The 27,838-nt window shown below is 36.3% G+C and overlaps 1 protein-coding gene across 4 annotated transcripts in view; it reads right to left on the bottom strand.

Annotated features, from left to right (window-relative positions):
• The window catches only part of LEKR1 (leucine, glutamate and lysine rich 1), a 186,668-nt gene extending 161,728 nt beyond the window's left edge, over nucleotides 1-24,940 (bottom strand). For 2 of the 4 annotated variants that reach the window (XM_044251661.1, XM_044251664.1), the window contains exons 1-2: nucleotides 24,896-24,940; nucleotides 21,666-21,748 (exon numbers count right to left, since the gene is read on the bottom strand). In XM_044251661.1, coding sequence (XP_044107596.1) covers nucleotides 21,666-21,691 — 26 coding nt within the window. In that variant the 5' untranslated portion in view covers nucleotides 21,692-21,748; nucleotides 24,896-24,940. Of the gene's footprint in view, nucleotides 1-1,853; nucleotides 2,357-7,872; nucleotides 8,088-21,665; nucleotides 21,749-24,420; nucleotides 24,572-24,895 lie in introns of those variants that run through there. The other 2 variants (XM_044251665.1, XM_044251663.1) reach the window with 2 other exon arrangements.
• Nucleotides 24,941-27,838: the final 2,898 nt, after the last annotated feature.

Here is a 27,838-nt window from a genome sequence, read left to right as displayed (position 1 = left end):
ACAATAAGTAAAAAGATGAACAAAGTGAAAATGAACAGCTCTTGCTAGATTTGTCAGAGAAGTGAGGGCCTAAAGCAAACCAATGCCCCCCAAAACTGGAGACGAGGGTAGATACAGAGAAGTACAACTTTTCAGAGCAGAAACCCAGAGAAACCTCCATGGGAACCAATGCGAGGAAACAAAAACCTGAATTGTAACTTGCAAATGACTAGAAACTCACTGTGGACAAGTCTGAGAGATAAAAACTCTAGAAGAACACCATGTTTTTGTGCGTTTTACATCCAAGAGCCCTATCAGGTCCTCAAAGTGAAGATTAGAGAAAAATCCACGTGTGCCTCTGACAAACAGAAGGGAAAAGTAAATATGTTGAAAAATACCAGAGCTTTGTATTCTGTTTAACAAGGCCTGCTCTTAGGAGAAACTATCTTATCAGAGTTTAACCTGCTGGGGTTTTATCAGAGCTCAACTAACCTGGCAAAGGGAAATGCCCAGATCCATTCTAGCCATCCTGACCCACATAAGGGGTGAGGAGTGAGGAGGGGTAAGGCTCTGACAACTAAGGAACATCTGTGAACTTCACAATGCAGAGGCATAGGCTTACAAGACTGAGGTCCAGTCACAGGACCATTGAACACCTCCCCTCATCTCCCACCCACCACATTGCCACTGCATTACTAAAGATCTATTTAGAGCAATTCCTTTTACCAAGTACATTGTATCCACCTTTCAAAAAATTGCAAGGCATTATTAAAAGGAAAAAAGAAAAAGTTTGATGAGACTGAACAAGCATCAGAACCAGAGGCAGATACGGCAAGAATGTCGGAATTATCACACTAGGAATTTTTTTTTTAAGACTTTATTTATTTATTTGACAGAGGAAAAGAGAGCATGTGCACAAGCAGGCAGAGCGGCAGGCAGAAGCAGGTTTCCAGCTGAGCAGAGAGCCCAACATGGGGCTCAATCCCAAGACCCTGAGATCATGACCTAAGCTGAAGGCAGACACTTAACTAACTGGGCCACCCAAGGTGCCCCGAGACTAGGAATTTTTTTAAAACTATAATTACTATGAAAAGAGTTTTAATGGAAAAAGTAGACAACACATAAGACACATGGATAAGTAAGCAGAGAGATGAAACTTCCAAGAAAGAATCAAAAAGAAATGTTAGAGATCAAAAACATTGTAACAAAATGAACAATGCTTTCAATGGGCTTATTAGTAGACTAGACATCATTTAAGAAAAAATCTCTGAGCTTGAACATATGACAATAGAACAGAAAAGATTCTAAAACTGAAAAGCAAAGTAAAAAAAAAAAGAGAATATTCAAGAACTTTGGGACAACTATAAAAGGTATAACATATATATAACAAGAATAAAAGAAAAATAAATAAAGGAAAAGAAGAATTGCTTGAAATAATGACTGAGAATTATTTCCAAATTAATGTCAGATACAATACCACAGATCCAAGAACCAGAGAGTATACCAAGCAGGATGCCACACACACCCCCACTGCCAAAAAGGTATATCATCTCTAAACTATAGAAAATCATGACTAAAGAAAAAAGACTTGATAGAAGCCAGAGGATAAAAACACCTTACCTGTGGCACCTGGGTGGTTCAGTAGGTTAAGTGTCTGCCTTCAGCTCAGGTCATGATCCCAGGGTGCTGGGATGGAGCCCTGCAATGGGCTCCTTACTCAGTAGGGAGCCTGCTTCTCCCTCTTTCTCTGCCTATTTTTCCCCCTGCTTGTACTCTTTCTTTCTGTCAAATAAATAATTTTAAGAAAACAAGCAAACAAACACCAGAAACGACAAAATGAAACAAAACAAAACAAAACAAAAAACCCACCTTACCTATACAGGAACAAAGATAAGTCTTCTATACAACTTCTCCTCAGAAATCACGCAAGCAAAAAAAAGAAAAAAAGAGTGGAATGAAATACTTGCAGTTTGAAAGAAAAAAAAATTAACATAAAACTCTGTACTCTGTAAAATTATCCTTCCAAGGTGAAAGAGAAATAAGACTTTCTCAGAGAAACAAAACTTGAGGGTATTTGCCTGCCAGTCAACATGCTTTGCAAGAAATGTTAAAACACATTCTTCAGAAAAAAGTAAAAGAATACAGAACAGAAACTCAGGTCAACATAAAGCAAAAGCATCAGAGAGGGACTAAGTGAATGTAAATTAAAAACTTTTCCTTATTTTTAATCTAATAAGCAACAATTCATTCAAACTAATAATTGAGCAATAATGTATTTGATTATGTGTGCTTTTAAAAATATATATGGATATTTATGTATGCCTAATTAAAAGTGAATTGAGGGTTCCTGGGTGGCTCAGTTGGTTACGTGTCTGCCTTCAGCTCAGGTCATGATCACAGGGTCCTGGGATCCAGCCCTGCATCAGGTTCCCTGCTCAGCAGGGAGTCTGCTCCTCCCCTCCCTAAGCCTCCCTCTGCCCTTACCTTTGCTCGTGCTTACTCTCTCTCTCTTGTTCTTTCTCTCTCTCTTGCTCTCTCTCTCAAATAAATAAAATCTTTTAAAAAAAAAAAAGGTAAAATGAATGATAGCAATGGTATAAGAAATAGGAGGAAGGAATCACAAATATTTCATTATTATAAGGTACTTACACTACCCATGAAGCAGTATAGTGTTATCTGAAAGCAGACTTGAAAATATATATATATAGTAAATTCTAGGGCAACAACTAAAAAAAGTTTAAAAAAAACCCAGATATTCTAAGAGAAAATGGAATGATATAATATGTTCAAATCCATAAAAGGTATAAAAGTGTGGAAGACAAAAATAAGAACAAAGAACAAGAGTAATAAAAATGGTAGATCTAGACCTAACTATACCAGTCATTACTTTGAATGTCAATGGTCGAAATCCATTCTTTAAAAGACAGATTGTCAGAGCGTATCAAAAAACAAAACCCAAATATTCTTGTCTGCAAGAAACCCATTTTAAATATAAAGGCCCAATAGATTAAAAATAAAGCAGTGGAGAAAGACATACCATGCTAGCACTAATCAAAAGAAAGTGAGAATGTACGTATTGGTTTCAGACAGAAAAGACTTCAGAGCAAAGTAGTTACTAGAGTTAAAAAGAGGTATAACATAATGATAAAGGGGTCAAAACCTCAAGAAAACATAATAATCCTTAACAAGAGAGTCTAACAACAGATTATCAAAATATGAGGCAAAGCTTATAGAATTACAAGAATAGATAAATCCATAATTATAGTTGAAGACTTTATAAAAAATGGACAGATCCAGCACATTAAAAATCACTAAGAACATAGTTGAACACAACAGCATCATCAACCAACTGATATAATTGACATTTATGGACTACCTCATCCAAAAACAGAATATACATTTTTTTCACACTCACATGGAACATTCACCAAGACAGACCATATTCTGGGCCATAAAACACATCTTAACAAATTTAAAAGAATAAAAAATCATATGGTGTCTGTGCTCAGACCAAAAGGAAATTAAACTAGAAATCAAACAGAAGAGCTGGGAAATCCCAAAATACTTGGAGATGAAAAAATAACATATGGGTCACAGAAGAACTCAGAAGAGAAGCTTAAAATTACTTTAAGTGAAAATGAAAGTACAACTTACTGAAATTTGTAGTATGCAAATCTATATGATTACCTGTGTAGAAAATATGAAAGAATCAACCAAAAAACTCCCAGAACTAGTAAGTGATTATAGCAAGGTTGCCAGATACAAGGTGAACTTTCGAGAGTCAATTTCTTATATACTACAAACACATGAAATTTGAAATTAAAAACAGATTACCATTTACATTAGTATCCCCCCAATGAAATACTTAGGCACAACCCTAAGAAACTCTAACAAAATATGTACAAGATCTAAATAAGAAACTAAAATGTAGATAATCCAGCTTAGAAATGGGCAAAAGTCATAAATAGACATTTTTCCAAAGAAGAACAGATGGCCAACAAACACATGAAAAGATACTCAACATCACTCATCATCAGGGAAATATAAATCAAAACCATGAGGAGATACCACCTTATACCTGTCACAATGGTTAAATTAACAACACAGGAAACAACAGATGTTGGGGAGGATGCCAAGAAAGGGGAACCCCCTTACACTGTTGGTGAGAATGCAAACTGGTGCAGCCACTCTGGAAAATAGCATGGAAGTTCCTCAAAAAGTTAAAAATAGAACTACTCTACGACCCAGCAAGAGCACTACTAGGTATTTACCCAAAGGATACAAAAAAAACCAACAACCCCAGATTCAAAGGGGTGCATGTACCCCATGTTTACAGCAGCATTATCAATAATAGCCAAACTATGGAGAGAGCCCAAGTCCCATCAGCTGATGAATAGAGAAAGATGATGAGGGAGATATATATATCTATATATCTATCTATATGAAAGGAACAAAACATAAAGGAAGTGGGGGGAAAGAGAGAGAGGGAAACAAACCATAAGAGACTCTTAACAATAAAGAACAAACTGAGAGTCAATGGTGAGAGGTGGGTGAAGGATGGGCTAAACAGAGGATGGGTATTAAGGAGAGCAGTTGTTGTGATGAATATTGGGTGTTATAAGTAAGTGATGAATCACTAAATTCTAAATATTACACTATATGTTAACTAACTAGAATTTAAATAAAAATTTGAAAGAAAGAAAAAAGAAAACAAAGAATAACTAAATAAATTGAGAGATATTCCATGTTTTGGACAGGAAGACTCAATATATAAAGATATCAATTCTTCCCAACTTGATGTACAGATGTACAGATTTAATTCAATATCAATTAAAATTCCACAAGTTATTTTGTGAATTTATTTATATGAAAAAATGGATTCTGAAGTTTACATCGAGAGACAAAAAACCTAGAACAGACAATTCAATATTGAAGGAGAAAAAAAAAAATTGGACTGACACTACCTGGCTTCAAATTTACTACAAGCTACAATAATTAAAATAATGTAGTACTGGTAAAAGAACAAAGATATTAATAGAACAAAGAGTCCAGAAACAGATCTACATAAATATAGTCAACTGCTCTTTGACACAGGAGCAAAGGCAAACACAATGGAGAAAAGAGAGTCTCTTTAACATAGAGTGCTGAAAGTAACTAGAAGACATCCACATGCAGAAAAACAAACAAAAAAAACCAGACCTTACAACCTTCACAAAAATTAACTCAAATGTATCATAGGCCTAAATATAAAATACAAAACTAGAAAACTAGAAAATGACAGGAGAAAAGTTTGACTACCTTGGTTATGGTGATAACTTTTTTAGATACAACACCAAAGGCAAGTTTCATGAAATAAACAATAAGATGGACTTCATTAAATTTAAATATCTGCTCTGCTAAAGAGAATGTCAAGAGAATTAGAAGACAAAGCCACAGACTTGGAGAAAATACTTGCAAAAAACATATCCAGGGGCGCCTGGGTGGCTCAGGGGGTTAAGCCTCTGCCTTTGGCTCAGGTCATGATCTCAGGGTCCTAGGATCAAGCCCCACATCAGGCTCCCTGCTGAGCTCTCTCTCTGTATGCCTCTCTGCCTACTTGTGATCTGTCAACAAATAAATAAAATTTTTTAAAAAGTTAAAACATCAATGCTATAATAGTTTTAAACATATGTTGGTTTTTCAACTTGGCTAAATCTAGGTAATTGTTAATCAGGTAAGTTTCTGTTGTTCATAACCAAGAGAAGTGGACACAGAACCCTGATCAGAATTTGGCATGGAATAGTAAACAAACAAACAAACAATCAATGCAGAAAAAACACAATGAACGAAAAGATAAGCAACCATGAGAAAATATTAGCAACATATATAAACAAAGTATGATATCCATGTTATATTAAAAACTCCTATAGATAAAATTAAACAACCTAATAGAAATTTGGACAATAGATATGAACAAATAATTAATAGAGGAAGAAATATAAATGTCTAATAAACATGTAAAAAAATGTGCAACATCATTAGCAATAAAGAAACACAAATTAAACACTAAAGAAGTAACTTTTTTGACTCAAGAAAAAAGCAAAAATTTGATGGGATGCCTGGGTGGCTCAGTCAGTGAAGCATTCAACTCTTGATTTTGGCTTGGGCCATGATCTCAGGGTCATGAGATCAAGCCCTGCATCAGGCTCCACAAAAGGCATGGAGCCTGCATGGGATTCTCTCTCTTCCTCTACATCTGCCCCTCTCTCCCCTTAGAAAAAAAAGTAAAAGTCTGAAAAACTCTAATATTAACAACAAGTAGGAAAATGGCCAAATAAAAATTAACACTATAAACAATTGGCCAAATAAAAATTAACACTATCTTCTAAAAGGACAATTTGGTATAACATTTTTTAGAATTTTAAATTGACTTTTCCTTTCTTTCAGCAACTTCACGTTTAGGATTTTATCCCATGGAAAATATACATACACAAGAACATAAATATAGGTACTGTCTGTAATAAGTATTGGAAATAATCTAAATGTTGGAAAGAAAAAGTTAAGTAAATTATAGCATATTCTTAGTAGGAAAATGTAACAGATAAAAAGATAAATCTATATATATTAACACGGAACAATTTTTAATATATATAAATTAAGTGGCAAACATCACAGAATGATATATTTAATATATTGCTTATATTAAAAACTGGCCTATTAAAAGATAAAGGTTTTTAAATTATATGTCTTATATAATATATTAGCTATCTTAAAGAAATATATCTATAATGAGGGTAAAGGCACAACAATGGACCTAGAAAAATATACACCAAGCCATTAAAAGCAATTTTATCTCCAGTAAGAAGAAATCAGAATAAAAAGGGAACTCCTTGCCTTTTCTTCTATGTACTTCTTTTATTTTGTGTATTTATATATGACTTATATAATGTAACATGCTATTAAAGAAAGTAAAATGTAAATACAGCAAGCAAAAGAATTTCTGCTCTGACAGGCAAAAACCCTCCAACTCTAAAATTTTAAACTGAATATTCAAACTTTTTATTTTTCTACCCAAATATTACAAAATACTTTATTATTCAGATTTGATATTCAAGAAACTGTAACAAAATTTTCTTAGTAATTGTCTAAGAACTATCAGACTCAATGGAGATTTAATGTAATTATAAAAATTTATAATTAAAGTTCTTAATCCTAGGAGATCTAACAAAGTTCCTACTTTTACAAAGACATGATACTCATTACCTTCGTTAATTCAAGATTTACTAACATCAACTGTTGATATTTTAAATAGAGAAATATTCACTTATAAAAAAGGAAAAGCCATAAAATACCAGCAAAACCCTTCTACAGAAGTGTCTGTATAAAACCACTGAGGTGTCTTTAAGCAGACTAAATTGCTGATTAAATTCAACAGCATCAGGAACCCATTCTTCAATTTTATTCAAATTTCAGTGATTTAGAATCATGTACCAATATTAATGTTTTGGCATCCTTTTCAAAACATGAAAACCTTATTCTATAAATCTAAATGTTTGAGGCCATTTAAAAACAATATCAAGTATCAAAAACTACCAAAATTCACCTGGTTTTTGCTAGACAAATCTTCCTAATGATAAAATTAGGATATACATCTGGGGAAAATTAAAACTTAACCCATCTCACCATATAATTACTGAATTAACTGATTTCTAATTATTTAAATACATGTCTTAAAGAAATGCTCAAACTATAGTAATTATATTTAATAATTATTAATAATAAAATGAACTCAAATATATTAAATTGTAACATAACTGATACAGAGAAATTTTAGAAAAACATTCAAAGTCTATTTCTTTCCTGTACTTTTCTTTCAAACTAAATAAATGACAGAAAAGAATAATAGACTCTAACCTTTCTGTTTTGGATTCATTGTCAATTTTGTACTGTTCAAAATCTTGACTAAGAGACTGTAGCTTTTCTTGAAGTCTCTTTTCACGGTCTACACTTCCTTGATAAAATTTCATCTCTTTTTCCATCGCCTTCACTTTTTCTTCCATAGCCTTAAACTCGTGAAGGATCAGATAGCTGACTCCACAGTACTTACAAACTTTTTCTTCAGGAGACATCTAGAAAACAGACATACATACATACATTGAAAGGATATTTTTTTAATTCTGAAAAGCAAAGTTCCACTGAAGACATCATTGCAACTATGCTGGTCAGCTGAAGTAAATGTATACTGGACTATGCCATGGAGTAATAATTATGACATTGCCTACATCTGGGTAAAATTTTAAAAACTGGCATGATACCGACTCTGACACAAAATCTTGGAATTAGAAAAGGGTCTTTTAGAGTGATTATTTCTCGACAGTATCTTTAAGAAAGATTTACCCTCGGAATATTTTCCATAAAATAAAACTAAAAATTATGAAAACATCTTTAAAATTTTTGTTTTAAGATGAGTTTTCCATGAAGTGGAGAGAAATCACTGGCCTTTTACTGCCAGCTGCACTGTGAACCTGGAGATGCTTCTTGGCTTTTTTCAGATCTTATTTTTCCTCATTTATAAAATTCTGGCATTGGACCAAATGAACTCTTAAGTTCCTGTTCAGTTTTAACATTTTATGATTTTTACAGAATTTAACAGAATTTATGCCAGAATTCTGTCATAAAACCACAAATAGCAAAAATATTTTGAACCCAACCTCTTCTCTCTCTGTTCTTTTCCCTTCACATAGGTACGGTAGATATCTGTGGTAGATTTTCTAGATAGGGAAATGGTGACCACTGAAGTTGAATAACCAGTTGATATATGGAGACCTAGGTTAAACCCAAGTCTATCTAAACCCAGCACCTACACCTGTAACCATTTATGTTATATTTATCTGCCATGTGACGGTCAACTAAATCCTCTTCCTTCCATCAAATAAAATGTTCATACATCTCTAGTCAACATAAGAGCAGTGAAAAAATGGAATTTTAAGCAAAGTCGAGAGAGAGGTACTTCTTTTTTTCTGTCTCAAGTATATAAATATTCTTCAAGTAGACTACTCTACTTGTCCTGCTATTCACAAAGAACGAGAGACAGCTTCATTAAATATTTGCTCCAAGGCACTAAAATGAAAGCAACACTTGAAGGGTTACTTTTAATGCAACCTCCCTTAAGATTGTAGAAACTTCTCCCTCTCCCCTCCCTCTGCTTGTGTTCCCTCTCTTGCCGTATCTCTGTCAAATAAATGAATAAAATCTTTTTTTAATTGTTTTTTTTTAAAGAGGGGGGGTGCCTGGGTGGCTCAGTCATTAAGCATCTGCCTTCAGCTCAGGTCATGATCCCAGAGTTCTGGGATCAAGTCCTGCACGTGGGTCTCTCTGCTCAGTGGAAAGTCTGCTTCTCACCCTGCTTGTGTTCTCTCTCTCACTGTGTCTCTCTATGTCAAATAAATAAATAAAATCTTTTTTAAAATTTTCTTTTAAAGATTGTAGAAACTGCTCCCATAACTAGGAATGACACTACCTCATCTGCCTATCAGTACAATTACACATGAGTCAGATGAAACAAACTAGTAACAAATTCTTTCACAGTAGCATTTTGTTCATCTAAAGTTCAATAATAAAAATTTCAAATTAAAAAACATAATACTGTGGGATACAGATGAATGACTATATCAATCATCTAACTGCCAGCAATACCAAATTTACAGATTTGTAAAATAACAAGTTTGGAAGAAATCATAAAGATAACTTGGTTCAAGCTCTGGATAGGTTCCTAAAGTCTATCCCAATCTAGTAAGTCATTATCCTGACTCTATTTCAACATCCCAAATGATATACGCAGCCTGTCTATCTTCTGATGGCTTTGTCTATCAGGAAATTCCTTCTCATGCTGACCCCAGATCTGCCTCCCTGGAACATCCACTGGCCCTAGACCTCCTAGAAACCATGTGGAACAACACAGAGCTCTTTCTAATACTTAAAAGCAGCTTTCAGGAACACTCCATATCTTCTCTTTTCCAGGTCAACACTTCCACTTCCCTCAGCTGTTTCCCATATGACATGTTTTTGAATTTCTTCCTTATTCTAAATAATTTCCTCTGAACTTGTTCCAGTGTTCTATATATGTCTCAAAGTATGGTGCCCAGAATTTAATACTCCAGTGTGGTTGGTCTCACTAAAACAGAGTAAGAGAGGGCTCAAACCTCCCTATTCTAATATCTCATAAGTAATATCAACGTTAGTATTTTCTACTGCAACCTTAGATCACAACTGTCTTCTGTATTTTCAGCAATTATATGTTAATATTATATACTACAACAGGGTTTTGTGTTAAATAAAGGCCCTATTTTTTAAAAGTACTTAGTACAAAATTATCTTTCATTGTATTAAATATACCAATCTATTCCTTGACACCTATGTCTACTTTTTTAGAGAATCCACCTTCTACGGTACTGGTTGCTCTATTTGGTAAAATGACTAAAACTCTGTCTACCCATCCTCCCTAGCCATGGCTGATTGGGGGATGGGGATTAGATACTAGACCAAGAAGAACCAAGCCCTAAGCTGGTATGAGCCAACCAGACTTCTAAGTGTTGAAGACCCAGGTATTTGGGACACCTTTAGGCAGTCTTAATGGAGAAGGATCATATGCAAGGTACAGAGTTAGCCACATTACTGGAATGAGGGAGAAAAATGAGAATACACACAGAGACAAGATAAGACAAAGATAATCTGGACCCAGAGTAAGAGAGGAGAAAAACAACCAATGCCCTGAGAATTCCTCACCTCAGTTCCTCTTGAGACCTAGCTGCCCTACTTGCCTTTAGGGGTCCATGCCCAATCTTCCTGCATTACTCCCCTACCCCCTTAAACTACCTATTTCTTATAACCAAAAAAACTTCATTCTATTATGTGAGTAATAGGTTTTCATACAGAAATGCAGAATAATAAATATAATTATAAATGTAAATAAATAACATATATACTTATACATAAATATCTTAGACACACATGTATTTTGAAAATAGGTGTGTCTTAGACTCAGCTTTTATTTACTGACTTTGGTATCCAGGAAATTTTAAACTACGTGTCTTTTTCAAAACTAATCCTTATAAGTTGCTTTATTCATCCAATTCATTGATTAAAAATGTTGACTAATTAAAAATTTGACTATGACAAAATCGAGGAAAGACATCCACAGCATGTCAGCACATTTGAAGAGCTGAAGGTACACTTTTCAGCTGGTTACTAAACTACCCAATTATCTTTACACTGATTCATATCATCTTCAGGAATATTATGACAAACTTTGTCAAATGTCTTCATAAGGCCCATATTTTCTATGGCTACCACAGTTCCTAGACTAGTAACTGAAAACAAAATGGAATGGCAGAACCTACATGCCACTTCCCTTAATGAACATAAAATTGGTTCAAGAGTTATTGCTTTCTCCAGTATATCCTCATAAATCACCTTTTATTTTTTAAGATTTTATTTATTTATTTAAAAGAGTGAGAGCTCGCATACCTGTACATGAGCTGGAGGAGGGGCAGAAGGAGAGGGAAAAGCAGACTCCCCACTCAGCAGAGAGCCTGATGCCAGGTTGGATCCCAGGGACCTCAAACCATGACCTGAGCTGAACACAGACACTTACCTAACTGAGCTACCCAGGTACCCCCCCCATCACTGTCTAATAAAAATATTCTAGTATATTGTCTGGGATTGAAATTGAGTTCACTGGTTGTGATTTATGGTTATTTTACACATGGGATGGCATGTGTACGTTATCCTCTTACTCTCTCCATGTTCTCAAGGATCACCAACAGCAGTTCCACAATCCCATGTAAAGGCACTAACAGTTCCTGTAAATATAATTTATCTAGGTCAAGAGACCTGAACTAATTCAGAGCAGATGGGTATTTTCTTATAATTCCTTTGCTCATTGTGAGTTTTGGTTCCTTCTCATCAATTTGAAAATTATATTTCTTACTTGGAGGCAATTTCATTTTTAACCCTATGCCCATTAATCATGGTTCTTGCCCAGATTCTGGCAAAATGCCTTATCCTCATCCCAAAGAAGACTCTTGCTGGCTGGAGCTTATTTGCAGCCTGATGTACAAAACAGAAAGAGTATACATTTCACAGTTACAAAAGCTATTAGAACGCTATTCTACCACAGCCATTAAGGTGGGGTGGAGGGACCTGAAATATATGAAGTAATACATATTATAGAACAGGTCTTCTAGGGGGGCGCCTGGGTGGCTCAGTGGGTTAAGCCGCTGCAGGTCATGATCTCAGGGTCCTGGGATCGAGTCCCGCAATGGGCTCTCTGCTCAGCAGGGAGCCTGCTTCCCTCTCTCTCTCTCTGCCTGCCTCTCAGTCTACTTGTGATTTCTCTCTGTCAAATAAATAAATAAAATCTTAAAAAAAAAAAAAAAAAAAAAGAACAGGTCTTCTAGAAGTTCAACAAAGAGAGCCCAAACATGACATTAAGATCTAGGAAACAAGACAATCAAATTATAAAATAATAAGTCCATAAGAAGTGTCTCCAGATTTGGCCTAGTACAATCTGAATCACTGATCGATCTATGCTAAGTAAGTATATTGAAAAAAAGTTTTCAATGTTATTAACTTGTAAATAATTTTCCATAAGTAAAACTACAATAGAAATAAATGTAATAACCCTTTCAAATTCTTTGTATGGGCTAATTACTTAGGACATTTTTGTCAAACTTGAGAAATTTTTGAATACTATAATTGTGTTCCCAAATGAAGTAAGTAAAAGTTATCTGTTTTTTGTGAAACATAATTTGTGCTTCATTCTTATAACTTGTGTTATATCATGTCCCATTTTGTAAGTAAAATAATGACATGCTGTCACTCTTGACAAAAGAGCTATCATTAGCAGGATGTTTTGCTTTCTACAAAATGCACTTTGGCGGAGGCATCAAAAAATACAGGATATTAAACAAACGTACAGCTCTTTAAAAATAAATTATAAAATAAACTGTTCATGTGCAGTGTTTGTACTTTAAAAATTTTGTTAACATAAAAATGATGCAAAATTTTTAAAAGGTTTAATTAGGCTTTGGATCCTTTTCAAAGTTCTTGTTTGTGATTTACCTAGAAAAGGCACTTGAGTAACCTACTGCTGCCCATCTGAGGCATTCTCTGCTTCAAAACTGTTCCTTCTTCCTTATTCCACCCCTCCCAGGCTTTTCATACTTGAATAAGGAAGAAAAAAATAGGTAAATTATTTCACAAAGGTAAGAGTGACAGCAATATAAAATGCTAATCTTTCTAAGAGGCTTTCCATTCAAAAAGATGCGGAGTGTCTAGCTAGTGAATTTCATTAGGATTGGGAGAAACACTTTAAGACAGGACAGTGTACCTCTTGAATCATTAAGTATACAGGCCACCTGACCATTTCATAATACCATCAGGACCCTTCTTTATCAATAAGTCAAACTGCTATACCACCAATTTAAAGATCAACTGGCAAAAAATATCTACAAAACCCCCTATGCCAACATTATAGGTAACAGTGAAAAATTATGTGTTTTTTCCTCTAATATCAGTAGCAAGGCAAATATATTCATTCTCTCCACTCTTATTCAACATAATGCTGGAAGTTCTAGCCAGGGCAAGAAGGCAAGAAGAAGCAAATGGTATACATACAAGAAAGAAAGAAAAGAAAAGGGAAAGGAAAAGAAAAAGAAAGAAAACTATCCCTACTTGAGAGGACATGATTGTCTACATAGAAAATCCCAAGAATCTACAATAAAACTAGAACAAATAGGTTCAAGCAAGATCAATAATTGAAGAATAACATACAAAAACTAATTATATTTGTACAAACTGCCAGTGAACACATGGACAGGGAAATTAAAAATATAACACCGACTGCTCAAAAAAATGAAATACTTAGGCGTAAATCTAACAAAACATATACAGTACTTATATGCTAAAAACTATAAAATGCTAATGAAAAAAACCAAAGAAGATCCAAATATATAGAAAAACATACTGAAGACTCAAAATATTAAAAATAGCAATTGCCGGGGCACCTGGGTGGCTCAGTGAGTTAAAGCCTCTGCCTTCGGCTCAGGTCATGATCCCAGGATCCTGGGATCAAGCCCTGCATCAGGTTCTCTGCTTGGCAGGGAGCCTGCTTTCCCCTCTCTCTCTGCCTGCCTCTCTGCCTACTTGTGATCTCTGTCTGTCAAATAAATAAATAAATAAATCTTTACCAAAAAAAAAAAAAAAGCAATTGTCCCCAAATTTATATATATAGGCTTAATGTAATTCTTTCAGCAAAATTTCGGCAAAATGTTTTTAAAGATATAGACGAGATTGTTCTCAAATTTATATGGAAAGGCAAAGGAATCAGAAGAGCTAAAACAATCTTGAAAAACATGAAGTGGAAAGAATCATTTTACCTGATTTCAAGACATACTATAGCAATCAAGACTGTGTGGTATTAACAGAGCGATAGATCAATGGAACAGAATAGCAAACCCAGAAATAGATCTGCATAAATATGCCAAACTGATTTTTTGCAATGGTCCGAAAGCAACTCAGTGAACGAAAGACAGCTTTTTCAACAAATGGTGATGGAACAATTGGATGCTCATAGGTTAAAAGGAAGGAGTTAAGGAAGAAAAGAGGGAGGGAAGGGAGGGAGGGAGGAAGAGAAGGAGGAAGAGAAGGAGGGAGGGAGGGAGGAAGGAATGAATGAACGGACTTATACTAAACTCATACTGGATACAAAAATTAACTCAAAATGATTATGGACCTAAATGTAAAACATAAAAATATAATCTTAGAAGAAAAAAAACCTAGGAGAAATCTTCAGGATTTTCTAGGCAAAGAATTCTTTTTTTTTTTCTTTTTTCTTTTTTCTTTTTTCTTTTCTCTTTTTCTTTTTTTTTTTAGGTATTTTTTTTCCAATTTATTTATTTTCAGAAAAACATTATTCATTATTTTTTTACCACACCCAGTGCTCCATGCAAGCCGTGCCCTCTATAATACCCACCACCTGGTACCCCAACCTCCCACCCCCCCGCCACTTCAAACCCCTCAGACTGTTTTTCAGAGTCCATAGTCTCTCATGGTTCACCTCCCTTTCCAATTTACCCAAATTCCCTACTCCTCCCTAACGCCCTTTGTCCTCCATGCTATTTGTTATGCTCCACAAATAAGTGAAACCATATGATGATTGACTCTCTCTGCTTGACTTATTTCACTCAGCATAATCTCTTCCAGTCCCGTCCATGTTGCTACAAAAGTTGGGTATTCATCCTTTCTGATGGAGGCATAATACTCCATAGTGTATATGGACCACATCTTCCTTATCCATTCATCCGTTGAAGGGCATCTTGGTTCTTTCCATAGTTTGGCGACTGTGGCCATTGCTGCTATAAACATTGGGGTACAGATGGCCCTTCTTTTCACGACATCTGTGTCTTTGGGGTAAATACCCAGGAGTGCAATTGCAGGGTCATAGGGAAGCTCTATTTTTAATTTCTTGAGGAATCTCCACACTGTTCTCCAAAGAGGCTGCACCAACTTGCATTCCCACCAACAGTGTAAGAGGGTTCCCCTTTCTCCACATCCTCTCCAACACATGTTGTTTCCTGTTTTGTTAATTTTGGCCATTCTAACTGGTGTAAGGTGATATCTCAATGTGGTTTTAATTTGAATCTCCCTGGTAGGCAAAGAATTCTTATACTTGATACCAAAAGCATAATCCATAAATGGAAAAATTGGTAAACTGGATTTTATCAAAATCTGAAACTTTTATTCTGCAAAAGACCCTGTGAAGAGGATAAAAAGACAAGCTACAGACTAGGGAAAAAATATTTACAAATCACGTATCTGAAAAAGGACTATTATCTAGATTACACAAGAACTCTCAAAACTCAACAGTTTAAAAAAAAATCCAATTATAAAATACATGGTCAAACGACATGAAGAGAGACTTCACTTAAGAAGATATATACAACCTAGATGTCCATCAACAGATGAATGGATCAAGAAGATGTGGTCTATATACACAATGGAATACTATGCAGCCATCAAAAGAAACGAAATCTTGCCATTTGCGACAACATGGATGGAACTAGAGTGTATCATGCTTAGTGAAATAAGTCAAGCGGAGAAAGACAACTATCCAGATCTCCCTGATATGAGGAAGTGGTGATGCAACATGGGGGCTTAAGTGGGTAGGAGAAGAATAAATGAAACAAGATGGGATTGGGAGGGAGACAAACCATAAGTAACTCTTAATCTCACAAAACAAACTGAGGGTTGCTGGGGGGAGGGGGGTTGGGATAAGGGGGGTGGGGTTATGGACACTGGGGAGGGTATGTGCTTTGGTGAGTGCTGTGAAGTATGTAAACCTGGCGATTCACAGACCTGTACCCCTGGGGATAAAAATATATGTTTATAAACAATAAAAAATTTAAAAAAAGAAGATATATACAGATGCCAAATAAGCACATGGAAGGACATTCATCATTAGCCATTACAAAATGCAAGTTAAAACTACAATGAAGTATCACTATATACCTATCCGAAAAGCTAGCACAAACACTAATGACATCAAATTCTGGTAAAGATGCAGAAAAGGTGGCTCACTCATACATTGCTGGTGAGAATGCAAAATGGGACAGACCTCTGGAAAAGTTTGACAGTGTCTTAAAAAACTAAACATGCAATGCAACTACTGTACAATTCAACTACTGTAGAAATTGTACTCTTGGGCATTTATCCCAGGAAAATGAAAACATATGTTCACATAAAAACATGCACATGAATATTTACAGCTTTATACATAATAGTCAAAAACTGGAAAAAAACCAGATGTCCTTCGACAGGTTAAACTGCAGTGCCTTCATCCCTGGAATACTTCTCAGCAGCAGAAAGGAATAAACTAATGATACATGCAACAACCTGAATAAAGTTCTAGAGAATTACACTGAGGGGAAAAAGGAATCCCAAAGGTTACATATTTCTTGATTCCATTTAGATAACATAATTCTTGGAGATCAATGGTTCCCAGGTGTCATGAATTAGGTGTGGGAGATGGGGTAGTGGAGGTGTGTGAAGAGGTAGGCTGAGGTGAGTGTGGCTATTAAAGGGCAACATGAGGACCCCTTGCTGTGATAGAACTGTTCTACACCCTGACTGTATCAATGTCAATATCCTGGTCATGAGACTGCCGTTTTGCCAGATATTACCATTAGGGGAAACTGGGGAAAGAAGGGGGGCTGAGGAAGAATAAGCTGTCATCTCTTGGTATTATTTCTTGCAATTACATGTGAATATACAACGATCTCAAAATAAGAAGTTTACTTTTAAAATAATAAGAGTAAAAATAAATCAGGGAGTGAAATAGAGAAATTAACCCTTAAAGAAATTTTATTGAGCAATTTTAAGAAATGTTGGCTTCACACATAAATTATACATGACACACTCAGTTTATATAAATATACTTCCAAGGTGTATTTCCTCCAATACCTATTTTTCCACTGGGATACCTCACCTTAGACTCTATGACTCTTTGCAGCCAGCCAACAGAAGTATTTTGGACTTAAAAAACAAAAACAAAAACAAAACAGTATTTTGGACTACAGATTGACAGATGCAGAGTTTTCAAGATTCATAGTACTATTTTAAAAAAAAAAAAAAACTGTTTTTCCTAACGAACTATCTTGGATCACAATATTAACTGAATAGTCTCTCCAAAAACTCCAATGCTTCCTATTTCTTTTGTCATTAAGTTTTAAAACTACGACTGCGTAAAATCACAACACACATACACTCACATACAAATATCACTTTTCCAGGACACTAGTGCTAACATTTCTATGACTATATTCTCTTTCTTTTTCTACTTTAACTCAACACCAAATCTGACCCCAGCCACAGTGGCCCAAAATGACCTGGAAAATTACGTTTTATTTTTTCTGGCAATGACAATCTGTGCTTGGAAATATAAAACTGTTATTCTGAATAAATTTCAAAGTTCCAAAGTACTAAAATTACTTTACTGAAACAGGACAAAATGAGCTGTTACTCTAGAGAAAGGGATTGTTATCCCAGAAAGAACAGTGTGCTCTCCAGCCCTTGCAGCACCACTTCTGTTTTGTAAAATAAACAACTCTGATCTCTTTATTTTACTTTGTGTTCTGTGGTAATAAATATCTTCTGAAGCTAAAATCCTATTACAAGTGTTCATTTTGTCACCGTTTTCAAAAAACAAGATATCAATTCTACTTTTGCAAAAGAACTAATTTTTCCATTAGCTTGTTGGAGTTATTTTGACTTCTGCCTATGTCCCCTAATGAAATCAGCAAAAGGAAAGTTGTTCATTGCTTCTTTTTCTAAAAACAAAAGCCCACCTGTCCGTCACAGAAAGGGAATAAATAAAGAATTATTACTTTGCTGATTTAGAAGCATAGTTTTAGCTTTAAATTGTGGCAATTCTAAACTCAGACCAAGTGCATTCTTCCAGAACACTGGGTGAAAATTCAAGCAAAGCTGTTGGATACTGGAGGTTGGACACAGGCAGGGGTTAAGTCAGTCCAGAGAGAGTAGATTTAGAGATACAGTCTAAGAACATTCAGAAGAGAACCATAGTCTAGCAGCAGACAAAGTGGACAAGTGTGGTCCTGCCATCCAGCTCACGGGCCTGTTTTACATTTTCTTCCACTGAGAGATATGGATGTCTGAGGTGTGTTTTATGCTCCATCAGAAACTATGATAAAAGGCAGAAAGAGTTAGGAATGGGAGTCAAAAAGATTATTTTATTCTTTCTTCTCTAAGATTTCCTAAGAAGATGAGATCAGGGGAAGCTAATTTAACAACTGTAGGCTTCTAATCAGGAAATGGGTTCTCTAACAAGAACGACTGTCATCAGCATTCTTCACACCTCTCCCCACCAGCTTTACTTTTTCTTGCAACTCTTTCAATTACTACCAATTTTGTTATTAATAGTACAATATAGTGCATTTTCACATTCTTTATCATGTATCTTTCAAGGGATTTATTGACCATCGATTTCCTGATCATATAGCAAAAGTACAGAAAGAAAGAGATAGGAAAATTTCACCTTTTCTTTCCTAATTTCTACACTAACCTTCCTTGCCTACACACAAGGCGGTGGGGGGGGGGGAGGAAACACAGCAGGGGCTTCTCTAGAAAGAAGAGCCAGCATAAAAACTAACACAAAAAGTTAACAGAAGAACAATTAAATAAATAAATAAATAAACCTTTGAAAAACCTGTCACCACATACTGACCAACACACCTCACGTACTTGTTTATCTAATAAAGAAATGAGCACAATTTCAAAGCCATGGTGGAAAAAATGATTTGTTTTCTTCATATTAATAATGAGATAGTTCTAGGATTGTTGAACACTAAAATGTATACCTAAAACTAATATAACAATTGTATGTTAACTGTACTGAAATTAAAATAAAAATTTAATATAAAAAAACTGAAAAAAATAATGAAATGGTTCTAATCTGAAGTATTCCTATCACCATTATAAGCTATTTATCTATTTAACATGGTTCCGTACAGAATGATGTATGCAAGCTGACTAAATAGACCACCTGATCAGTGAGCAATTTAACAAGTTACATTATGGACAATCTAGAGGAATCAAAGGTTGGTAAGAAGTTGTGGAAAACAAATAACTGATTTATTCTTAGGTTGTGCTTAATAGGCTCTGGCTACATGTACACATTTTCACTGCTTTATAATCAAGTATCCAGAATAATGTCTAGCACATAATAAGCACTTGATAAAAATTTGTGGTATAAATGTATCTAACTTAGGTCTGAAAAAGTACAGAGCTGCACTTTACATTCTAAACATTCAGCAGGAAAAGGGCTATAATCAGCATAATTGTCCAGGGCCTTAAGCAGCTGAGTTTCTCTTGATGTCCCTTCTCTGCACTGTACAGACAGCTGCCTGCCATTCCTGCCAGAAGAATGTAACTGCAGATTTATGAAAGGTTCGGTTTTTATCATTTTTAAACAATTTACTTCAATAGTAACTTAAACATGAGAAAAATGCATTCTGCAACTCTTATAACAATAGTCAAAATAAATACATACTCTTTCATGTATTCAAAACATTTACATTGTTAAACGTCCTCTAACTTGGCCAGCTTTTTCTCACCAGCAAGCTTCTGTTACCCTGGCCTAGGATATCCTGTGCCCATCTATCTATAGAAATACTCTGCCTTCAGGGGGCCTATTCCAGTTCTATCCCCCACATATAGCTTCTTATGTGGACCATCCCAATACCAGGGATTCCTCCCCCTTGCCTGCCACCTCTCCATTCTCAAAGAATATACTACTTTATATGATATTTAAATCATAAACTATCTTTTAGAGTAATTTTTTCATGTCATTATATATCCTCTTCTTTGGGATCTGCAGTGTGGGTATTGTTCCTTTCAGACTATTTTGGTCTGTTTCTCTTAATCTCTACCATACAAGCCTAGCACAATGGAAGGAACTCAGTTGAGTGAGAGAGGAAGAATATGCCATGTCTTTAAACATAAAAAATCACCATTTCTCAGATAAATATAGCATAGCTAAGCTCCTGTGTGCTTATTATCTCTTACATGTAACTTAAAAGTTGAAGAAAATGAAATGCAATGGTTTAAAAGGTCTTTTTCTGGGTCTTTTCCCTTCCAGCTCCTGCTAGGTTGCATTTTACATAAATCTGAAGGACACGCAGTAACATTAAGCATCAAGTTAAATCAATGGAATGATTAATGCTAACAGGCAGCCCAAAGCAATGTGCACAAAGGATAAAAGCATATCTGAGAGATGACTGCAATTTTTAATTAAAAAGTAATGGATTGGTGGTTAATTAAGAGTTGACTGTAGATTTACTAAAAAACCTCAGTGATTAATGATAGTTAATGTTTGAGGTTTCAATACACAATTTGTCAATCAGTTTCAAAGAGATATTTTAAAAATTAAACTGTTAACAATGTATGCATTGCCAAAGTAAATATAGGATAAATGCTTCTGCCTGAGGACAGATAGGAACTCACAGGGAGGAAAGGAGGATAGAAACTATAAAGAAAAATTGATGTTAATCAGATTCAATGAGAAGATATATATGAAAGGTTTTAAAACAGTGTCTGGTGCATGATAAGTGGCAAAAATTAAGATGAAACTGAAATAGACCTTTATATGGAGAGAGACACCAACATTTAGCATCACAACATTTAGCGTTTGTAACAAAAAGTTACAAAGTAACTGTAGTTTCTATAATGGCTTACACTAATTATCCATTTTGCAAATACAGAATAAGGTTCACTTAAAATTTTAAAACAGGGCCATGTATTTCCATTTTTTATAAGCTTTCTTCTACTGAAAAACTACAAGAAAAGTACCTTAGTATTTGGACATTCCCGAGGCCCTCTTTTCACAAAAGCTCCACAAATACCTGGTCAAATACTATGCTGGAATTAAAGATGTCTCCTTCACAGGTTAAACATTCTTTGCACTGAATTGAACTCTAGTTTGGCCATTATGGTTATTCTCCTTAACCACTCCATCAGTTCATTGCAGATGCCCTGACGAAAATAAAACTTCTAAAGTCATTCTCCCAGGTTTTACAACTAACTACCTTAAAATGTTCTTAATATTATGCTGTAATAACACAATATCATACCTTTTGGATTTCTTCAGGTAATGCATGCATGGGGATGTGACGATCCATAATTTCCCAAAATGTGAGTTCTCAAGTAAAATAATCTAAAAACATTGATAAAAATAATCAGAATTGAAACAATGTGAATAAAATTCAAATTAAAAGATATAAGTTCTTGGGAGTACTCAGAGATGAATGGTGATAACTTTGAACAGTTATTTTGTCAACTCAGTGTTAAAAGGTACAAACAACTGGGCTTTTCTCAGTTATTTGGCCACTAGAATGAAAAAGATAACAGACAACTTAGTTAGAAAACTTCTTTTTCTTTAGAACTTTATAGTCTAATTGTAATTTCTGTGGTGGTTTACTATTAACAATTTGTTTTGCAAATACAGAATAAGTGCCACTGAAAATTTTAAACAGGCCCATTTATTTCTGTTTCCTTATAAAAGGGAGGTTCAAAAACTTCACAGAAAAATATCTAAATATAGTAGTTTAGTTCAGCAGATAGGAAAAACAATTGTGACACGAATGCTGGTTTAAAGGATGAAGTATGAAAAAACAGTTATCAAATTAAATATCATCTGCAGACATGGAAAATCAGTGCATCAAAGCATGAGAAGTTTCATTTTAAGATGAACATTTACATAATTTTATTCAGATATTTTACTTTAATAGATTTTCGTTTTCTTTTTAAAAAGATTTTATTTATTTATTTGACAGACAGAGATCAGAAGTAGGCAAAGAGGCAGGCAGAGAGCAGGAGGGGGAAGCAGGCTCCCCGTCGACCAGAGAGCCCCAAGCTCCCAGGACCCTGAGACCATGGCCTGAGCCGAAGGCAGAGGGTTAACCCGCTGAGCCACCCAGGTGCCCCAGATTTTCATTTTGTAATAAAAGAACTCAACATAAAATTCTATCACTACTTTGTTATAACTACACAAGGTGACTGAAGGAAGTACTTTCGGGTTTTTATTTATTTTTTTTTTAAATCTTTCCCAACTATGGAGAGAGAATACACAGTCCAGTTTCATAAGAAATGTTTATATATACATCTAAGGAGTGACGAGTAGAAAGAGGACAGCAGAGTATGAACAGGCACAATTCCATAGCAAGGAAGAAAGTCTGAGGGCCAGGAGTGGTAGAGAAGGAACAACCTAGGAGTTCAGAAAAGAAACCTGTCTTATCTTTTGGGTGGGAATTGGAAACTATGGAAGGCTTCCTGAAGCCGTCTGCTTTTGATCAGAGCATGATTTTGACACAAAGATAGACTGGAGGCGGAGTACTCTATCAGAGACAGCAACCTCAGCCACTACAAGGTGTTAGGGAAATTGTAGTTGACAAAAATTTCTGTAGTAGCAGTATTTTTTTTTTTAATCATGCAACTATTGTTGGAAAGAAAATTCCTCATCCCCTGTGTTAACACAAAGCCTGCTGTTTTAATGAGATGCTTTTTAAAAACATAACTAATGAACTATCTTCCCATATAAAGATAATGTGTGTATGTGGTAAAGTTAACTGACATAGCTAACATAGGCCCACATAGCCAAGTACATAATAATCTGATGTTCAGCAGACTGTCTCTGATGTGGCAAGAGCTCATTATTCACAGAAGGCTCATTATTCTCTCTTCTGTCATTTTACAATGGACTCACCATCAGTAAAATAAGATGGCATCACCTTAATTAAACTCTGGTGGGAGTAGAATTTTTCCTAAAATTACCAACGAAATCTTTTTAAATTCCACCCATAAAATTTGAGAGTATGGATCTAGTGACGTATAAACAAGGGTCCAGTGGAACAGTTTTTGTTTAGTATCCTCTTTATCTCTAAAGCTATTCCAACTTTGTAGCCTTATTATAGAAAGTGAGGAAATTTGGCAGGTTCTGATTACTGAAGAATTAAATACTGCCAACCCGAAAAATCTCTCCACAATGCAGAAAGAAAACAGTCTTATTACTGAATAAGCATTTAACTAGTTTGTGATGCACATCAGAGCCAATCTGCTAATGAGACTACAAAGACAGTACCTCCACAAAGACAGAAAGTAACTCCACTTTTTTATATATAACTGTGTAGATACAATCCATTACATACATCTTCTCAAGAGAAACGGTAACTCATTCTCAGTACAGTCTGTTATACAATTTCGTAGTTTGTTTTCAATTTACCTAGTAATTGAAGAAGCTATCTGCGCTAGTTAATTGCGACTGTTCTAAGGAATACAAATCTCTAGGACAGAGCCCTTGGTACTAATGTAAGGAGCCTAGGTGAAATTTCCAAGGTGACAGATAGCTTCCTTGATGTTTACATTTTAAAGAAATTTTTCTCAAGTCCTCAAGAAAAATTGAGTCTTTTTAAAAATTGCATCGGTATTAAAGGAACGGTGGAAACATTCACAAATACAAAGTTTCTCAAGAAAGGGAGGGGGAAAGTCTCTTTCCCCTTTGGCAACACGGCAATTTTTTAAATTATTACTTCACTCTCATTTTGTAGTAAGGCTCATTTAGTGTAAGCCATTATAGAAACTACACTCTCATTTGTAGTAAGGCTCATTTTGCATGTTTTATGAAGTCAGTTTCTTTTATTCTTTCACATTACATACATGCAGGCTGCCCTTGAGCAAGAGGTGCGGTGAAACTGGCAGCAACCACTAAGTATTTGTGAACCTGCTCTTTAACAGGATCACGAGGAAGATGTCGAAAACAAAGCAACGTCCTGGATTGTTCACTTCCGATTCCCTTCCTCACAGCAGTGTCACGTTGGGCTTTTAACTCACGTTCAGCTTTCGGGCCCTTCCGTAAACACACCCTTCCCCTGGTGTGAATCACCCGCAAACGAGCAGGTCACGGTCAGGTGAAACGAAGTTCACGTTCTAAGACATTCCTGAAGCGGCGGGATTTTCCAAATAGAAACCAACTGCAAGGCCAGCTAAGACTGCTGGATTTTGAAACTCGTCCCCTTCTAACCCCGTACCCTCGGGACCTGCTGTGGCAGGAGGAAGAGGAGGGTGCAGGGCGGAGGACGAGCTGCGCTCTCGGTAGAGGACGCCCGGGCCAAGCAGACTCGCGGAAGCTGTGCAGGGGCCGCAAAGGGGTGCGGGGGCGACGCTCGGGGCCACATTCCCTTGCCGCGGCGCCGCGGCTCAGCCTTCCGGCCCTCTCCCCCGGTGTCAGCACGCCTCCGCTCCGGAACTGCGTCCCGAGGACTGGGTAGGCCCGGGGGGGACTCAAGGAAGTCATTCATTGTCTCACCTAGACCTCCACTCCGAGTGCGAACGGCTTTCGCGGTCTCCCGGGAGACCAAAGCTACGCGTCGGCTCGACGTCAGGGCGCAGTGACGTCACGGCCCACGCCGTTCGCCAACGCAGAGCGGGGCTCCCTTGCTACGCCTGGGGCCCCAAGCGCCTGGCAGAAATCGGAAAGCTCTTGACGGGGTTTGCGGGGAGTGAGGGGGCGGGGGGTAGGGTGGAGGTTGTCTTATACAGAGTGTTTTGCGAGGGGACGCGAAGACGAACGTGGGGGAGGGCAGGCTGGAGTCCTAGTAGAAGTTGCTGAGAAGAGAAATGTCCCTAGGTTCAAGTGGGTGGAGAGAGACTCAGCCTGCAGTGGTGACCTAGGTCCCTGTACCTCTGATCCCTGGCTCTAGAGCCCGCAAAGCGGACACAACAGTGGGCAATTATAATATTGAGCGCCAAGAGGAGAGAAGCCTGTTGAAGAGGTCATGAGTATGAAGGGAAGCTCTGGTCATTGGCATTGCCACGAGGGCAATTGGGAAGGCGTTACAATTTTTATAGCCCAAAGTACTCGGGATGTAGTAAGGCTCATTCAGAAGGTACCTTGAGACTGCCCTCGTACACAAGTTATTTACAGGAGGCTGCGTAGCTTTACACGTGACTCTTCCTTCATAAAGCAAGTGCTTATTAATGACCTACTACTAAGAGACAAGCACTGCATACCGGAATGGGGTGATTCTGTGACTAACCCAGGTAGGGGCAGCTATTGGTGTGATTTTCAAGTGACTCTTTAATAGTCCCAATCTCACCTTTCCGAGGTATATGAAGTCGAAAATGTAGCTCTTACAAGAAAAATCGTATGTGGCTCACTAGCATGGAAAGAGACTTGTTACTTTCGAATGAAGTAAGGTTTAAGAAAGAGAAAACTAGTTAAAACATAGATTTAGAGGTGACCAAACCATGCAGAGCAGTGCTGAAACGGTAGTCAAACTGCTGGTGAGAGCTGTTTATTAATGAAAATGACAGCATGAAGTAGTGAACACTCCTAAAAGCCTTGTTCCCCAAAGTCTTAGAGGTAGATATACCCTGTACACTTAACCCGGCGGATATTTTTGCCCCAACGCCTACCAACGACTTTGAGATTCCATCCCCTCAAAGACCGTTTTTCTCCATTTGGAAAAGGTAAGCAATAAGAGGATTGAAGAGGTTAAGGGGAGTAGAGGACAGCCAACAAAGTGATCAGGTAGGGCATGCTTATGAGAAGTGCAAAGGACTTTCAAAAGCTGTTTATGTTCAGCATGTTTCTTTGAGGGACAATGAAGGTAAGATTGTTCTCAGTAATGGGATTTAGACATGAGGCATAAAAAAAGGAGTTCATCTAGGTCCACTGAGTGCTTTATCTGGAACAAAAACTGTACACCTAAAGCAAGGTGACTTTTCTGAGGCAATAATATTTATTGAGTACTCCGTGTATATGATAAGGAAAGGAAAGGAAACACCTTAAGGGTGGAAGAAGATAAAGTTGAAAGGCTGTAATTCGTTCTGTGATTTAATTTCATCTGTCCTTAGTCATCTCTACATAGCCTTGAGACCAGTTTTCCTCCCACCATAAGCATCCACACCACAAATGTCCCTTAGACCTATACTGTCCAATTAGATAGCCGCGTCTGACTAATCAAAATTAAATTTAAAAATTCCTTTATTGCACTAGCCACAGTACTAGTGTTCAGTATTGCCACAGCATCAGGCTACCCATATTTAGAACATTATCATCATCAGAGAAAGTTCTGAACAGGGAGCAGTAGGCCCAGTAAGAATTTCAAGGATAAAGAGAGTTAATAAATTGTGACGAATAGCGTTTGTTAAAAAATAGCAGTGAAAGGCGTTATCCCTGAAGACCACAGCACAGATGAAGAGTTATGAAAGTTGTTACTTTTTTAAAAAAGAAATCCAGTAAGCCTGTCCACAGGGTCTTGGGTGTTTATTCTTGGTTCTCTGTTGATCTCAATATCTCCTTCTCTCCCTCTGAATTTCTTCCTTTTTTTGGTTTGTCCACTACTTTTCTTCACCCCATTATTGGCTATACTGGAACTGAAGTAGAATTTAAAATGTTCCTCTCATTAAACATACTGAAAGTTTTGTGTTATTCTGTTCTTAAATTTTAAATCATCTAAGTTTCACTTTTTACTGTGACTTTATAAAGTAATTCAGTGATAATTAAGTTCCTTTTCAACTTCTATAAGACCCTTTATTATTTGTTTTCCCCTGTGGGTCAATGACCCCTGAGAGAAAAAAATATAGTCCCTGGTTTTGGAAGAAGAGTCTAAAGAGCATAAAGTTTAGTCCAAAGTGACTAAAAGCTTTCCATAATGTCTATAGACCTTTGTGTTGTAGTAGTAATATTTATGAGAAGACAGTATCTGTGCTTTTGTTTCTATCATGAATTTACCTAAGATATTGATCCATCAAGGCACTGTCATTCATCCCATTTGTTTTGGTAATAGTATAACCCCCTTCCCTCCCTCCATAAAAAGCATATGGAAGAATAGGTACTTCGTTGGCAAGTCTGATGAAAATATCAGGAAGTCTCCCCAAGATTGCTAATTTCAAAGTGAGTTCAGAACTGTACCAAAAGGAGCATGGCAAAATTATAGTTAGCCAGCTTTATTTTTATCTTGTGAACCAGAACACACATACTAATACCTCCAAAGTTTGAATGAAACAGTTGCAATACAGGCCTCCCAGGTGGGAAGCAACCATGGATTTCACTGCTATTTCTGGGATCTGTCCAATGCAATTGCAGAATTTTTAAAAAACTAACATTTATTGGGCTCTTTCTGTTTGCCAGTCACTTCATACACAATGTCTCATTTATTGAGAACCCTTCCAAACATAACTCAGTCAGATCCTTCTTATTGTTTACTTTTACCCAAATGATGGAAATGGCCAAGGGCAAGGTCCA

Source organism: Neovison vison, chromosome 6, assembly GCF_020171115.1.
Source record: "Neovison vison isolate M4711 chromosome 6, ASM_NN_V1, whole genome shotgun sequence".
Lineage (NCBI taxonomy): Eukaryota > Metazoa > Chordata > Mammalia > Carnivora > Mustelidae > Neogale > Neogale vison.
Note: the sequence above shows the minus strand (reverse complement) of the source record. Positions and strands in the feature narration are given on the sequence as shown.